Source organism: Silurus aristotelis (assembly GCF_946808225.1).
Source record: "Silurus aristotelis genome assembly, chromosome: 22".
Taxonomy (NCBI): domain Eukaryota; kingdom Metazoa; phylum Chordata; class Actinopteri; order Siluriformes; family Siluridae; genus Silurus; species Silurus aristotelis.
The window spans coordinates 14,628,465-14,644,568 of record NC_139595.1 but is presented as its reverse complement, the minus strand read 5'-3'; the positions used below and the strand labels follow the sequence as shown (position 1 = coordinate 14,644,568).

Sequence of the window (16,104 nt, the reverse complement as noted above, 5' to 3'; positions counted from 1 at the left end):
TCATTCTTGCAGATACTCTTCTATCACAAATCACTCCTGTCACTCTTCTCCACCCACTCCACCCTGCCTGCACTCTTTTCTTTACTTCCCTAACACACTCTCCATTACTTTGCACTGTTGACCCCAGGTACCTGAACTCCTCCACCTTCTCCACCTCTTCTCCCTGCAACCGCATCACTCCACTGCCCTCCCTCTCATTCACACACATGTACTCTGTCTTACTCCTACTGACTTTCATTCCCTTTCTCTCCAGCGCATATCTCCACCTCTCCAGGCTCTTCTCAACCTGCTCTCTACTCTCACCACAAATCACAATATCATCTGCAAACATCATAGTCCAGGGAGACTCCTGTCTGACCTCGTCCGTCAACCTGTCCATCACCACTGCAAACAGGAAAGGGCTCAGGGCCGATCCTTGATGCAGTCCAACCTTCACCCTGAACCAGTCTGTCGTACCTACTGCACACTTTACTGCCGTCACACTGTCCTCATACATGTCCTGCACCACCCTCACATACTTCTCTGACACACCTGACTTCCTCATACAATACCACAACTCCTCTCTCGGCACCCTGTCGTACGCTTTCTCTAAATCCACAAATACACAATGCAGCTCCTTCTGTCCTTCTCTATACTTCTCCATCAACATCCTCAAAGCAAATAAGGCATCTGTGGTGCTCTTCCTCGGCATGAAACCATACTGTTGCTCACAGATGGTCACCTCTTCTCTCAGCCTGGCTTCCACTACTCTTTCCCATAACTTCATGGTGTGACTGATCAACTTAATTCCCCTGTAGTTACTGCAGGTCTGCACATCTCCCTTATGCTTAAAGATCGGTACCAGCACACTCCTTCTCCATTCCTCAGGCATCCTCTCCCCTTCCAGAATCCTGTTAAACAAATTCTCATTTGTGATCCGCATATTTGATTTGGCACATGTTTTACGCTGGATGCCCTTCCTAACGCAACCCTCCCCATTTACCCGGGCTTGGGACCGGCACTAAGAGTACACTGGCTTGTGCCCCCCTAATGGCTGGGTTGCACTTGAAATATGGACATAAAGCTGTTAAAATATTTAGAATTAGAATAGCCTTTATTTGTCACATATACATTACAGCACAGTGAAATGTTCTTCGCATATCCCAGCTTGCTTGAAAGCTGGGGTCAGAGCGCAGGGTCAGCCATGATACGGCGCCCCTGGAGCACAGAGGGTTAAGGGCCTTGCTCAAGGGCCCAAGAGTGGAAGCCTGAGTAAAAGAAAAAGACTCATTTGAAACATAAAAAAAGGTGTAACAGTAGGTGAAATAATAACTTAAATGGTAACTAAAATACCCCAAATTCCCAACTTCATGTCCTGAAAAATAAATGAAAATGCATAAAATAAACATTTATACATAATAAATCTACATTAAAAAACATTATTGTAAAAGTTCTTTTTTGTGTGTTTTCAGACTTTTTAAAATTAAAGCTCTTTTTTGTAGTTAGAAGACCAGAATTCCTAGAAATAAAATATAGATTCCTAGAAATGAAATCAAATTACCCCTCACATAAAAATTATAATAATAATATTAATAATAATAATAATGTTATTAAATATGACAGTTATTAAAGCAATTAAATATGATAATTTTTATTTTAACATTTACATTGTTTTCTAAGTTTTGTCATTTTTGTAAGTTTTTTAAATTTTTTTATTTTAATAATTCAAAGTAAATTATACATCATTAGAAAATAGCGTTTTTTAGCTGACACATCCGGCCACTAGGGAGCAGTGTGGCTCCTTATATAGCGCCGGATCACCTAGTCAACGCTCAGAAGAAGAGAGTCACGTTTGTGAAGTGTCACGGTTTTCACGCGCGCAGACAAAATGTCGATATTTACCCCTACAAATCAGATTCGGCTGACCAACGTGGCGGTCGTGAGGATGAAAAAGGGAGGAAAGCGATTTGAAATAGCGTGTTATAAAAATAAAGTGATGAGCTGGAGATCGGGAGCGTAAGTGAAGCCTTTTTTTTTTTTTGGCTAGTTGAAACTAGCAAACGGGAGTTAGCTCCAAACAAAACATGGTTACGTAAGTTCTGTTACGTGGACTAATACAAGAATCAAATGACGTATTAGTGGTCTTTTCGTATGTTTTGCTTATAGAGAGAAGGATCTGGATGAAGTCCTGCAGACGCAAACAGTGTTCATAAATGTGTCAAAGGGACAAGTGGCGAAAAAGGAAGATCTGTCAAAAGCATTCGGAACCGATGACTTGACAGAAATATGCAAACAGGTAACTGGTTTGAGTCCAAAGTATAGCATTCACTTTTTTTTTGTGTATTAAGGTCTTATTAGATAGATAATGTATATAGATACAGCCTTATTGTAATTGTATAGTGCAGGTACACAGCATGCAGTGTAGCATTTACCAAACGTGCCAATCAAAACATTGGGCAAATGCACAGTTAAATATAAGTGCAGTTAAATATGTAATGGATGTACAATTACTACTCGAGTAATCCCAAAATGTATTGTAGTGTTACAGCAGCCAATCAATCTCAATCAATTAATCAATCAAAAGAGAGCTTGAAAGTACATGATCATATCAGTGCACATATAAACACACTTCAAAATCTAGTGGAACATCTTCCCTGAAGAGTGGAGAAAATAATAAGAGCAAATTAGGACTAAATGTGGATATACAATGCTCAAACATGTGGATAATAAAATGCTCAAAACCACATACCATGCTTATGACCAGGTGACCCAATACATTTGGCAATATATTGTATTTAAAGTTTTCTCTATATGAAAATGAAAAATTTGGTATATATGATTTTGAATGAGCTGAGGTGAAAAAATATTGCACAAGTATAATATTGCTTAATGTAGAGAAGATTGAGGCAGTATAGTCCAGTATAGTTTGGGGTTATGGGACGGTGTATAACCATTGTGGTTGCTGGGTAGTTATTTTGGAATCTGTTTTGGTGAGTGTGTATCGCCTGCCAGAGAGAGGTCTGGGGAAAAAAAACGCATGTGAGGGATGAGGGGTCCTTCACAATTTTCCAAGCCTGTTTTCTGACATGAGTCATATACAGGTCCTGGAGAGATGGAGCCTTATAGGACCATCCGGCCCTCGCTGCAGGACTTGTACATGTCCAGAAATCGGAGACGGGTATTGATGATTTAAAATTATAAAAAAATACAGTACTAAAATACAATAACTAGGCACTTTAATGCTGGGTAGGACCCTGGTGTTTCTCTCTGAACAGCCCCAGTTATAATAGATAAATTAGTAATAAATAGATTCCTTGACTTCTTGGAAACATGCATTTTAGATCGCAATCCATGTTATTTCTGCACTATTAGGTTAAGATCTGGTGATTGCGGAAGTCACTGAGGTACACTGACTTGTATACACTTTTCGTGATGTTTATGGGACCAGTCTGAGACAGCTTGTGCTTTTGTTTATTTTCATGCTGGAGCTAGAATAACTAGATGCACATGGTCAGCAATAACTCTCAGATAGGCTGAGGCGTTCAAATTTGTATTAAGATGCCTGATGTGTGCCAAGAAACTTTCCCTACTCTAAAATGAAGTGGTGCTTCTCTGTTCAACGGCGTTGCAGAAAGTGGTTCTTTGGGTTGCTGTGTAAAATTGAGGGTTTTTTTTATTCTGTCTTTTTATATTATATCCTGTTTGGCACCAACAACCCTCTCACAAGAAGCTCAAGACCTGTGTCTGCATGATTTTCTGCATTTATGCTGCTGCCACATGAATAAGCAGGTCTACATGTGTTCCTCAGAAAATGACCGTTATAGTAAATGTAATGTGTGTATACAGTGGGTTTAAATCAGTTTATACAGTTTTAATCAACCTGAAAGTCATCAAGAAGAAATCAGCATTATCCATGGAAACCTAATGAGTCTAACTCTGGTGTTTGAGGTCTTTATTTTTATTCAGCTTGTGTAAGAATATTTGTGATTTCTGGTTTTCCTGTCACAGATTTTAGCAAAAGGAGAACTTCAGGTGTCTGACAAGGAGCGACATAACCAGCTAGAGCAGATGTTCCGGGACATCGCTACAATCGTGGCAGAGAAATGTGTAAATCCGGAGACTAAGCGGCCTTACACTGTCAACCTGATCGAAAGAGCCATGAAGGACATTCACTACTCCGTGAAAGCCACTAAGAGCACAAAACAGCAGGTGAGTGGGATATTAGACTATCTGACAATTACATCTGGACTATCTGACATGTCGAGAAAGCATGGCAAGTGTGATCCCCATGTCCCCAGATTTAGTTATACAGCCGCAGATCTCATATGTTGAGTAGGAAATCTCTCATATACGGGTAGTGCTTAAGTTACGATAGAGATGCGTTGCAACGGCACAATCGTAACTTGAAAATCTGGCCTACCAGGAGTCTTAAAGAATGGCGATTATTATGGGGTAGTATACTGTAATTTGTTAGCAAAACAGTTTACACTACCATAATGTATAAACGTTACAGCATTTGAGTATGTAGCAGCAGGCGCATGGACGAGCATTGATTTGCGAGTGGAGGGCGGAGCCGGACGTGCTCTCTGTTAGTGTCTGGCAACGCTGATAAAAAGGAGAGAGAGATAAGAGCTCAAATTGGGCTTTGAAACACCGAAATATACACACTTTAACACCGAGACAAATAAACACGGAAAGAGACGCGTACATTCCGGCAGCAGCCCAATGTTTCGTACGAAAATTTAAATATCTCATCGTAAGATTTGAAAGGGAACCAATCCCAGCCACTCTCAGTGCCGGTCCCAAGCCCCCGAATAAATGGGGAGGGTTGCGTTAGGACGTAAAACGTGGCAAATCAAGCATGCGGAGGATCCGCTGTGGCGACCCTTAACGGGAGAAGCCGAAAGAAAGTTTATTCTTCATACTGTGTTTCCTCGATGATCAGTGATGGATTTTATCGAGTCGTTCAATGGTTTTCTGCTCCAGGAACTGCACGTTATTTGGTTTTCAGGCATCTTCTCCATACCCAGCAGAGGCTGTCTGATTTTGGGATTTATGTTTTAACATTAGGGATGATTGAAGGACTTGTACAGCTATTACAAACAGTACAAACGATTACTGATTGTCAATAAGGCAACTTGATTCATTAAAAGCTGGGGAGTGTAAACTTCTAAACTAGAGGATGGGTGTCTTTTTGTAAACCATGTAAATATCTTGTGTTGCTTTTGAAAGTCAATGCCGGTTTCATTTCGTAACTAAATTATGACTTTTGAACAAAAACCTTTACACCAATCATGCTGGAAGAAAATGTACACCCCTCTTCTTAAGAATCAATGGCACTGTTGGAAAAGGGGGTTAAATATACAAAAATGCTGGAAAACCAAGTAAGGTGCAGTAACAAGGGCTTCAGTCGCTAGTCATCTAGATAACAACACACAGTGTTAAGGATCAAGAGCAAACCAATCACTGTTTATTTTCTCCATGTCTAGGCACTTGAAGTGATCAAACAGTTGAAGGAATCGATCCAGATTCAGAGAGCTCACATGCGACTCCGCTTCATCCTACCAGCCAAGGAGGGAAAGAGGCTGAAAGAGAAACTTAAACCCCTCATAAAGGTGGTGGAGAGTGAAGACTTTGATGAAAAGTTGGAGATGGTGATTTATTTGTTTTTTTTTCCTGAAAGGTTTTTTTTTTATTCTAAATGTTGTATGATGGAATACATGTCACATACTGTGTCTATTATTATTATTATTATTATTATTACTATTGCTGTTATGTCATATATTAGTGATTAGTTAAAATTTACAAATGGTCTGAAAACATTGGTTAGTTTCCTGTAACAGCTATTAATTTGTTCCGCTGCTGAGCAAATCACGGGTATACAGTATATGGACAAAAGTTTGTGTACACTTGACTGTGTGATTTTTGGACATTCCATTTGACATTTCCATCCACATTTGCTGTTTATAATAACCTCCACTTTTCTGGGAAGATGTTCCACTTGATTTTGGAGTGTGCTTGTGGAGATTTTTGCTCATTCAGCCACTAGTGTGTTGGTAACGTCAGGTATTGATGTAGGGTAAGGCGACCTGCGGTGCAGTCAGCGTTTCATTCTGTCCAAAAGCTGTTCAGTAGGGATGATGTCAGAGCTCTAAAACAGATAGATTGGGAGATATTACTCAAACCCATGTAAAGTATATCTTCATGGAGCTGGCCTTGTACACAGGGGCCTTGTCATGCTGGAACAGGTTTGGGTCTTCTAGTTCAGGTGAAGGGAAAATGTAATGCTAGATCACAGATACTGTACAATTGTGTACCTCCAACTTACCTGTGGTAACAGTTTTGGGGATAAAATACATAAAGGTGTCCCAATACTTTTGTCTATGTAGTGTGTATTATCACGCTTGTCTTGCACAACAGATTAAACGTATTAACTGATTAAAGAACTTGCTTAACTGTTAATGAAGATGCACTATGTTGCCAAAAGTATTGGGTCATCTGACCTTTCCTGCTATATGTGGTTCTTTTGCAAACTGTTACCACAAATCTGGATGCACGCAGTAGAACAGGACGTCTTTTAGATGCGCTATAATAAAATTCCACATTCACTTGAACTTGGAAACCCAAAACCAAAGGCATGGCAGTGCCTCTGTGCACAAAGTGAGCTCAATGAAGATCTGGTTTACATGCTTTAAAGAGGAAGATCTTGAGTGGCCTGCTGTAGAGCTCTGATCTCATCCCTACTGAACACATTTGGAATGAATTGGAATGCTGAGTGCACCCCAGGTCTCCTTACTTACATCAGTACCTGCCTCATGTAAAGCACACTCCAATATCTAGTGGCACATCTTCCCAGAAGAGTGGAGGGAATTATAAGAGCAAATTGGGTCTAAATGTGGAATGCAATGTTTAAAAATGACATACTTGACCAGGTGACCCAATACTTTTGGCATTATATTGTATTTATTTAGCTATTTTGAATTGAGTCTCCAGTGTCTGTGTCACATCAGCATTAAATATTTATATTCATATAAAAGAACATATTTATGAGGAAATAGTAGTTTGTAGCTGCTGAAGCATATCTGATAATTAGAAGATATCTGCAGCTTTACAAGTAACTATAAATGGATAATAATCTTTTAATACTTGTGTTTTTTTTTTTTTTTTTAGGTTTATATATATATATATATATATATATATATATATATATATATATATATATATATATATATATATATATATATATATATATATATATATATATATATAAATTATTATATTAAATATTTTATCTTTTAAATCATTAATTCCTTCTTTGTGAGAATGTACTCCATTATCATAGACATTCTGTTTTGGGGAATTGGGGTTTTAAAAATATACAGTTTAGTGAGGTCAAGTAACAGTTTACCCCAGGACAAGTTTCAATTATCATTTGTTGCCATTAACTATGTTTTTATTATTAAGCAGTTCAATATAATTAGGCAGAAATCTTTGAAGTGTAAATCATGTAAATCTCCCCGCAGGTTTGTTTGATAGATCCAGGCTGCTTTCGGGAAATCGACGAACTGATTCGCTGCGAGACAAAAGGCAAAGGGTCGGTGGAGGTGCTCAGCCTGAAGGATGTGGAAGAAGGAGATGAGAAGCTTGAATAATCCACCCTGCATCTAATCCTTTTTTCACACCTTGCCGCACTAAAGAACCTTCACATTAAATTATTTTTCTTTTTGCTTATCAAGGCCGTTTTAGTTGATTTATATAGCAAGTGGCTGAAGCTATAAACATCACGTTTTAAGCTTGCGTCTCCTAACACGTATATACATACACTATATGGACAAAAGTATTGGCTACCTTTTTATTTAGTAATTATAATTTAGTATTTAGGCATATTTACTGTTGGACTTTTTAGTAAATCTTTCTAATGGTTTTATCTGTAATGCATAAATAGTAGCAAGCAAAATAATAATGCAACTCAAATCACAACTAAGGGGTTTGTTTTCTATGAAAATTGAAGTGATTTGTATGACTGCAAGACAGACAACAGATTGATTTATTAAAACAAATGTGTACAAATGCAATCCACAACATAGAAAATATTAATCCTCGTGAAAGTTTTCTTGACCACTCGACTTAAAGGTGCAGTTTGTAATATTTCAAAAGGTTTGTAATATTAATTTCATGTAGAAGATCCCTTTAAAACATTAGCTGTGCAATGAAATCAAACAAGTATATTTAGTTATGTTTTTTTTTTTCCTGTTTTGTTTAAAGCAAGTCTGTCATTTCAGACTTCTGAATACTTATTTATAGCCCAGAAATAAGCCCTGCCCCCAAATAAAAAACATCTGCATAGGTTTACTTTGAAATGCAACTCTGCAGATGTGCAAAGTTTCAACAGTGGTTCATTTATAAAGTCTTTAGGCATTCAGTTCACCTGACAGCCAGTAGATGGCTCTAAACTTTATAAACTGCTGCTTTAAGATTTTTTCCCTTGCACCTATTAAAACCTTTCAGCATCCACTAAAAAAGTAAAGTTTGGCTTTTCAGATTTGTGCCGTATATCTAACTTACAACAAAGCTTACCCAAACATCAGGTTAATAATGTACAAAATAAGTGCAAATAAAAATTATTTTAAATCATCTTCATGTGTCAGTTCTATGTGCTCAATAGTACACATACAGTGTAATCTGCACTGAGGGGGGCTACAAAAGTATTACAGTAATAAATAAAATGTACAATGTGTATATTTGGGAGCTACTGTTGACTTATTGCACACTGCTGCTGTGAATAGTAAAATCATCTGACTGAGACATCAAAGTTTCAAACCTTAAACGCTCTTGAATAGATAATCAGGAGGTAGTGTCTCAAGGTTTCAGTTCATTCAAACAGGTGGTCTGAAATGTACAAATTTGCATCAGCAGCGCACTGCAGGTTTTGCAGTATCATGAAATATTCTTGATATGATAAAAGGAGTCTTTTTTAAAGGGGTCTGGTGGTTTGCCCGTATATACTTGGAACAAAGGCATCATGATGCATTGCAAAGAGCGGATCCGCCATTTCTTGCAGCGGTGCAGATGGTGTCATTATTTGTCCCTGTGACAATGGAGCTGGTTTAAACCACCACCAAGCACACAGCATTCCTCCTCCAATCAGAAAGAAGACCGATCCGATCCACCCGAAATACACAGCTGCTCCCCAGTCTCTTTTCAAAGTAATGGCTGTGTCCAAATCACTGTTCGTGAAATGAGTGATCCAGCTCATAATCACCAGCATCAGAAGCCCGGATAAAATGAAAAAGGATCCAGCTGCTGCCTTGATTCGCACGTTCCGAGAGAGGAAGGTCACCGACACTATGTAGATCATGATTGGAATGACTCCCACTCCAAGCAAAACATTGATGGAAATTTTCCAGGAGTTAAAGCGCCCTGCTAGGGGCAAAAGTGACTGGTAAAAGTGGCAATGCATGTCTTCTATACTCCGATCCTGCCAATTCAACCAGATTCCGTCCCAGTACAAAGACAGAGTATCAGTGGAATTATCCACAACTCCAGTCACGATCCACACGGGCAGGGTCCTTGTGAAGATGGCACAAATCCAGCCAGAGATGGCCACCCAGGCACTGATTTGCTCGAACACCCTGAGACACATCTCCATGTTTTGTTTCAGTGAGAAACAGAAAGAAACTGCGAGCACACTTCTGGAGCAAACCCGACTAGCTGCATTCCAGCTGTGGGTGGGGAGACCACAGTGTATTCACCACTGTGTTTTTTTTTTATCCATGGTTTCAAAACATTTCCAGTGACTCGTCTCTTCTTCTTCTTTTATTTTTTTCTTCGCCTGGAGGCTGAAACAATGATGTCACTGTGTGAAACCAACAGTCTCCTCTCTCTTGAGATCTTTTGTGAGCAGAGACATAACAATGCATTCAAAGCATAAAGACACCACGACGTAGGAAAAGCATGTATTATGGAAGCAAATTTTATTCAAACAGGAACACAGACACATACTGAAAGTGTGTACAGTGAAGCAGCGCTAAATAGTAAAAAAACTATAGTAAAAACATATCTTAAAAAGAAATGTAATACCATTTTTTTAAACACTTTTTCAATAACACACCAAATGTGTATTGACATCTTACATCTACCAGCACTTCAATATAATTCACATGTCCAAACATTGCTTCAAGTTTATTATAGAAAAAAAAAGAGACTTCAAACTGTGCATGAAATGAGTTATATGGTATATTATAGTCACTTGTGTACATGGTTTTACACATTGTATTACATGGTATAATTTTTTGGTTGAATTTCTATTTCATTTGCCTTATGGACTTGTCCGTATGTACAACCCCAATTCCCAAAAGGTTGGAACACTGTGTAAATTTCACCATTTGACAGCAACAAACACAACAAAGGATACCCAGCACTGTTAAGCAGCTCGAATCCTGTATAAGACACATATGGGACAAAATTTTTCTCCCAAAACTTTAGCAACTGGTCTCCTCAGTTCCTAGATATATATATGGACAAAAGATGTGATGCTACACAGCCGTGTCTCAACTTTTTGAGACCTGATGCAGCCATTATATTCAAAATGATTACATTTTTTCTTTAAAATTGTTTATATCTTTAATTGAAACATTTGCAAAGTTTTATAGTGTAAAGCATATGGATATTTGAGATTTGCAAATCATTGCATTCTGTTTTTTTTTGTTTTTCTTTTTGTTTTTTTACATTTTGCACTTTTTGGAATCGGGGTTGTAAAACATAACACCTGATTTAATTATTCAGAAAAAAATACATCACGTATAAAAGTAAAAACTCTGACCGAGAGTTTCATTTATTCATGTAACATTTAGCATTATTATGTAAAAATATGGTGCATTCATTTTATTAATGTCTTAAACTCACACATAGTTCTTAAATGCATAGCTGCTTTGGGTACCTGACTTCGTTGCTGAATACCTGGAGAGTTGTTTAACCCTCTCTGGTGGGCAGCTGGTGCAGAGAATTGCTCCTCCGACAAACAAGAATCCTGCTGTCACCCATCCCACATATATGGCGGCACCCATCTCTCTCTTCAGCGCCTCATGCACTACAGGGTTATGAAAGTCCCTGATGATGGTGTCAGCCGTCCAGGAAACAGGAATTGCGGTGCCAAGTCCTGAGAGTATGAAAGTGATCCCTGATGCCACCACGATCCTGGCCTTGGCCCATGGATTGCTGAGACAGTTGGTGCACTCAGCTCCCATCAAAAAGATAAGGAACCCCAGACATGCAAGTGCCATGGTGGTGACCATGAGGCCACGTGAGGCCTGCAGTGTGGGGTCCAGGTCTAGCAATGCGTCGTAAAGCTTGCACTGCATCTGGCCTGTACGCTCGTACACGCAGGTCATCCACAGGCCCTCCCAGAAGACCTGTGCTACCACAATGTTGGTGCCAACAAATGCTGTCACCTTCCACATAGGCAGGGCGCAGATGATGATGGTGCCTGCCAGGCCGATCATAGACAGAGTGATGCCCAGCACCTGCAGAGCCATATGGATGCCTATTAAAGAAGAGAAAAAATGGGATAAAATAGCAAGCTGCAATCAATTCTCAAAATGTAGATCTGGTTTTAAATGTACAAAAAGATTTGCTGGTTTATTTAGATTTTATGGGAAATAAAATCTTATATACTTTTGGGAGGTGCCAAATGCAAAATAATTGCTTTGTTACTGTACTTAAGCATATTTCTATGTATTGCTACATTTATCTACTTTATAGCTAATGACATTTACAAACAATATCCATTACCTTTGCCAACAGCTAACTGTTATACTTCAGCTAGTTTGGCTGGTCAGGGTAATTCTCATGCTTGCTAACATATGAGAGATGAGGATTAAAGCTATTGTTAGCTACAGTGACTAATTTCTTTTCCCTGTAGCAGCTAGTTTGCATTCATTTGAGGGATTAGCTATAAAGCTGTTGTTAGCGATAGCTTTCTTAAGTAATCAGTTATACATTTAAACTTTAATGTAACATAGATAAAGATTTTGATAAGTGGGATTTTTTTCCCCACTTCTGATACTTAAGCATTATATAATTTGCAATAAAAGTTTCTGTTCATTAGGACTACAGTTATGTTTGCTATTCTATACTGAAGATTGGTAATCACCTGGTTAGTGTGTGATATGTAGGATAGTATGTTAGGATAATAGATGTTTAAACTTGCTTTAATAGTTTATTCGGTAATTTCTCAATCATCTGAATTCTGGTAAATCTACAGTATTTTTTAAATGATCATTCAGAAAGAGTTACAACTACCCATAAACCAACAATTTATTGTTCCTGTAATCAAGCCAAAGATAGTTGACAATGCACGGTACAAAAATGTAGTACAGAGTACAGAGGTTAATTAACACATCCAAATAATTAAAGAAATGAAAACAGAAAAAATTAATTAGCAAATAAAGGATAGTGTCTCATGCGCAGTCTTTCGACAGCCACTGTGGTTGTGTACCACTAGATGTCACTGTTGTATATATATAAGTGTGTTGAACGGTTTTATTTTTGCGCGCATGTCCAACCGGCAGCACAGTGGCGTTGCATTGCCACGTCACAAGTTTATATTAAAATGCTTATTCTAATATGTTTTAATTCCGATAATAACTTTCTATTCACAGCGACTTGGCAAACGTATAAAAAAAACCCCACGTTATTCAGCAAACAAAAGCATTTGATTGTTTATTTGGAAAAGCTGTGTTTTATTTAGGAAAGTCTCTCTAAAGAGTCTTCAGTTACGAAGACTACAGTTTCTAGTTTCTTGTAACCTCTTCGCTTTATTCATTTCAGCAGCGAGAGATAATAGAGACACTGGCGAGACCAAACTGTAAATGATGACAAGAGCTACATTAACTGTCTTGCCCATGTTTCTCAACATTATAATAAAATGGTTAAAAATACACTTAAAGTATGGGGACACCTCACCATCACAACCATGTTTCAGTTTCCCCAATTATTTACCATAATGTTTGAAGCACGCAATCGTCTACGATATGGGTGCCTACGTTTGGCCTACATAGAACCCTCATTTCAACACCACAATTAAACGTTTTTGGGATAAATAGGAATGCTGAATGAACACCAATCATTCAAAATGTAGTCAAAGGCCTTCACAGAAGAGTGGTGTTTCTTATAACAAAAAACAGGAACTAAAACTAATGAGATCTTTAAAAAGGACAAAAGGATGTGATTGGTCAGGTGTAGGCCTACCTTTGGTGCTATACATTGTGTCATTCATAAAAAATGTAAAGATTATAATTTTGACATGTTGTTGTATAAGATGATTTAAACACTGGATGGAAAATGATCAACTTTTAATAGTAATTGTCAAATCACCCAACCCTCTTGTTGATTATTATTGTCTTAAAAAAGCATTCCACATCATGTTTTTACGGCTTGAAATTGAAAAAACACGGCCTCAGATTCAAAAAGCGCCACCCTGACTACCTCTGAGTCATTTCAATTAGTTTACATATACAGCAATCCACATTGAAAGCTCATGTGTTGCAACAGATTGGATTAAAGCCAAATATGTGATAACTGATGTCATCATGCTTTCATCTTCACATAACCCGAAGGCCCAGATTTCAAAAGATAAAACGCATCAACGCCTATTCACAATAAATCACCATTTTTAAATATCGGGGGGTAAAAACAATATTTTGGAAAACATTTACCTAAATAAGAACTTGAATATTTTCCCATGAGTTATATTTAGATACAAAATAAGGTAGAAAAAGTATTCCTTAAATAGGGGAATAAGAGTAACAATTATTTTATCCTCTTAACATACAGCTCTATATAATCATTCATTTTAAACCCTGAAAACTGACTATAAATTATTCAGTGTCTGATAACAATTTTCACTAAGGGAATATACAGGGTCAGTCAAAAGAATGGACCGATATCATGACGCATTGCTTCAGATCTCAAGCATCGTCATGGAATGAGTTTATTTATAATCGGTCATTTACATAAAAGTTTATTGTGAGTATAATACTTGTGATTTGGCTGGAGTTTTGTTTTACTTTTCCTTAATAAAATAACGTAAAGAAATTGGTTCATTCTTTTTTAACATCTCTGTACATAATTTTTCGGCACCTGATTTTTTTTTTGCTTTTAAAAGTTAACATTGTGTGCTAGTGTCATGGGTGTGTCTTATCAGAAGATTCAAGCAGGTTGCTAAGCAGGTTTTTGTTTTGTGTTGATGTAATGAGAGAAAGTAAAGCCAAAATTTTATCAATTGGAACATAGACAGTGAAACCAAACTAAGAATATCCTTAAAAAAAAAAAAAAAAAAAAAAAGGTTACAGCAGGTTACATACAGGGTACATACAACATATCACAATCTTTGAAACCTTTTACAGATTTAAAAGAAAACTATAAAGTGAGACAATTCATTCGACAAGACTAAAGAAATAAAAATAAAAATAGCTGTAATAGTAAAAAAAAAAAAAAAAAGAAAATTGGAAAAGAGACATGATGTAACAAGCATTGCATTGTCTTAGGTATAAAGTCCTTCATAAGATTTTAGATGTAGGTCTTAGATGGTGAAGCTGACCTCACTGACATTGCGATTTGGCTACGCACCGAATTATTAACAGTTGACATTTTTGACTTGACTGTCTGATACTTGAGGGATGGCGTGCGATCGTCATTTACTGGGCAGGAAGCGCAGAGAAGTCCTCCTCCTAACACCATGAGCAATCCCGCTCCCCATCCGATATACAGTGAAGCCCCCAGCTCACGCTTTTGGGCATCAACCAATAGCGGGTTGTAGAAATCTCTTATGACACTGCTGGCCGTCCAGGACACAGGAATGAGGGAAAGGACACCTGCGATGATTAGGACAACTCCAGCTGCCACTGATGCCCTCCTTTTGCTATTCCCTTCACTAATAAAGTTAGTACACTTGCCAGCAGCAAAGGCCATAAAGATCCCAGCAATGCCCACCACCAGAGCGACGACCACTAGGGCACGGGCAGCCTGCAGGTCTGAAGTTAGAGCGAGCATGGAATCGTAGACCTTGCATTGCATCTGGCCTGTGCTCTGTACCACGCAACTCATCCAGATGCCTTCCCAGAAGATCTGCGAAGTTACGATGTTGTTTCCGATAAAGGCCGTGACTCTCCACATGGGCAGGCCACAGACGATGATCAATCCAAGGTATCCGATTAGAGCTAGCGTGCAGGCCAGCATCTGCAATCCCGTCGAGGCCATTTTCACCTCAGATGTACGTACCGATCACAGATAGACTCTCTCTTTCTCCCGAACAGAATAAGCTTGTATCCAGGCAGCTAATGCTAAAAAAAGAGGCGTGCTGTTGTTTAGAGCCACCTCAGCTGTGACAATACTAGCTTTGCAGGATTCTTTATGGTAACGGCAAAGTGGGGTGTGGATCACTCTCTGCACTGAAGATCAATTTACAAACTTGTGGTTGAAACCTATTGCAAGATGCACCTAGGCAATATGTAAAACATGCAGATGCACCAGTTTTGGTTTTGCTCTGGTCTTAAAATACATATACTTTCTGAGATGCAAGGCCATTAACAGAGTATCGATTGAGTTAAAAAAAAAAAAAAAGAACTTAGTAATATAATGAATGGGCATTGAAGTTGTCAATTATAATATACAGACAATTGTTTTTTAAACATACTTGAATGGTTGCTATATAGCTACCAAACTGGTTAGAGTAGATTTTCCTTTTGAACATGAAGTCATAGGGATTTACATTTCATCTGGCACATGGCTTTTATCACAACACTCATCCAGTCAGCTTTTCAGCATAACAGGGGTGTCACAATGTAGTTAACATTGAAAGCTGTGATTCGTTCCATGAGGTAACCTTAAACAGTAAACTATGTACACATTTTAAATCTTAGACTCAGACATCAGGCCCATCAATTCACCTAATACAATCAACACTTATTCATTTTTTTAGTCTCTCTAAAAAAAAGGTTTGTGGCCAGCTAAATGGAAAGAGGTATGTGTTGTCGTTTATGGCTGTCTCACTCCTCACAATACCGGTTTTACAAGATTCTTTGCTGAAGAATGTCGAGTGAAGGTCACACTCTGTTCCAGAGCTCA

The 16,104-nt window shown here is 38.2% G+C and overlaps 2 protein-coding genes and 2 pseudogenes across 4 annotated transcripts in view; 1 reads left to right on the top strand and 3 right to left on the bottom strand.

Annotated features, from left to right (window-relative positions):
- Window positions 1-1,793: 1,793 nt before the first annotated feature.
- sbds (SBDS ribosome maturation factor) lies at window positions 1,794-8,610 on the top strand. The gene is made up of 5 exons (XM_083526104.1): window positions 1,794-1,995; window positions 2,146-2,275; window positions 3,988-4,188; window positions 5,469-5,633; window positions 7,503-8,610. The coding sequence occupies exons 1-5, from the start codon at window positions 1,868-1,870 to the stop codon at window positions 7,629-7,631; spliced, it is 753 nt and encodes a 250-aa protein (XP_083382230.1). The 5' UTR covers window positions 1,794-1,867; the 3' UTR covers window positions 7,632-8,610.
- Window positions 8,011-9,736, bottom strand: LOC310717718 (claudin-4-like). Its single transcript, XM_083526144.1, has one exon. It carries the CDS (start codon window positions 9,626-9,628, stop codon window positions 8,954-8,956), a length of 675 nt encoding a protein of 224 aa, XP_083382270.1. The 5' UTR covers window positions 9,629-9,736; the 3' UTR covers window positions 8,011-8,953.
- LOC310717720 (claudin-4 pseudogene) overlaps window positions 8,011-16,104 on the bottom strand; it is a 26,016-nt pseudogene continuing 17,922 nt past the window's right edge. Inside the window, exon 2 of the transcript XR_014538255.1 lies at window positions 8,011-11,521. The product of XR_014538255.1 is annotated as a claudin-4 pseudogene (transcript). The remainder of the gene's footprint in view (window positions 11,522-16,104) is intronic.
- Window positions 13,317-15,386, bottom strand: LOC310717714 (claudin-like protein ZF-A89 pseudogene; annotated as a pseudogene). The gene has a single exon. The product of its transcript is annotated as a claudin-like protein ZF-A89 pseudogene (transcript).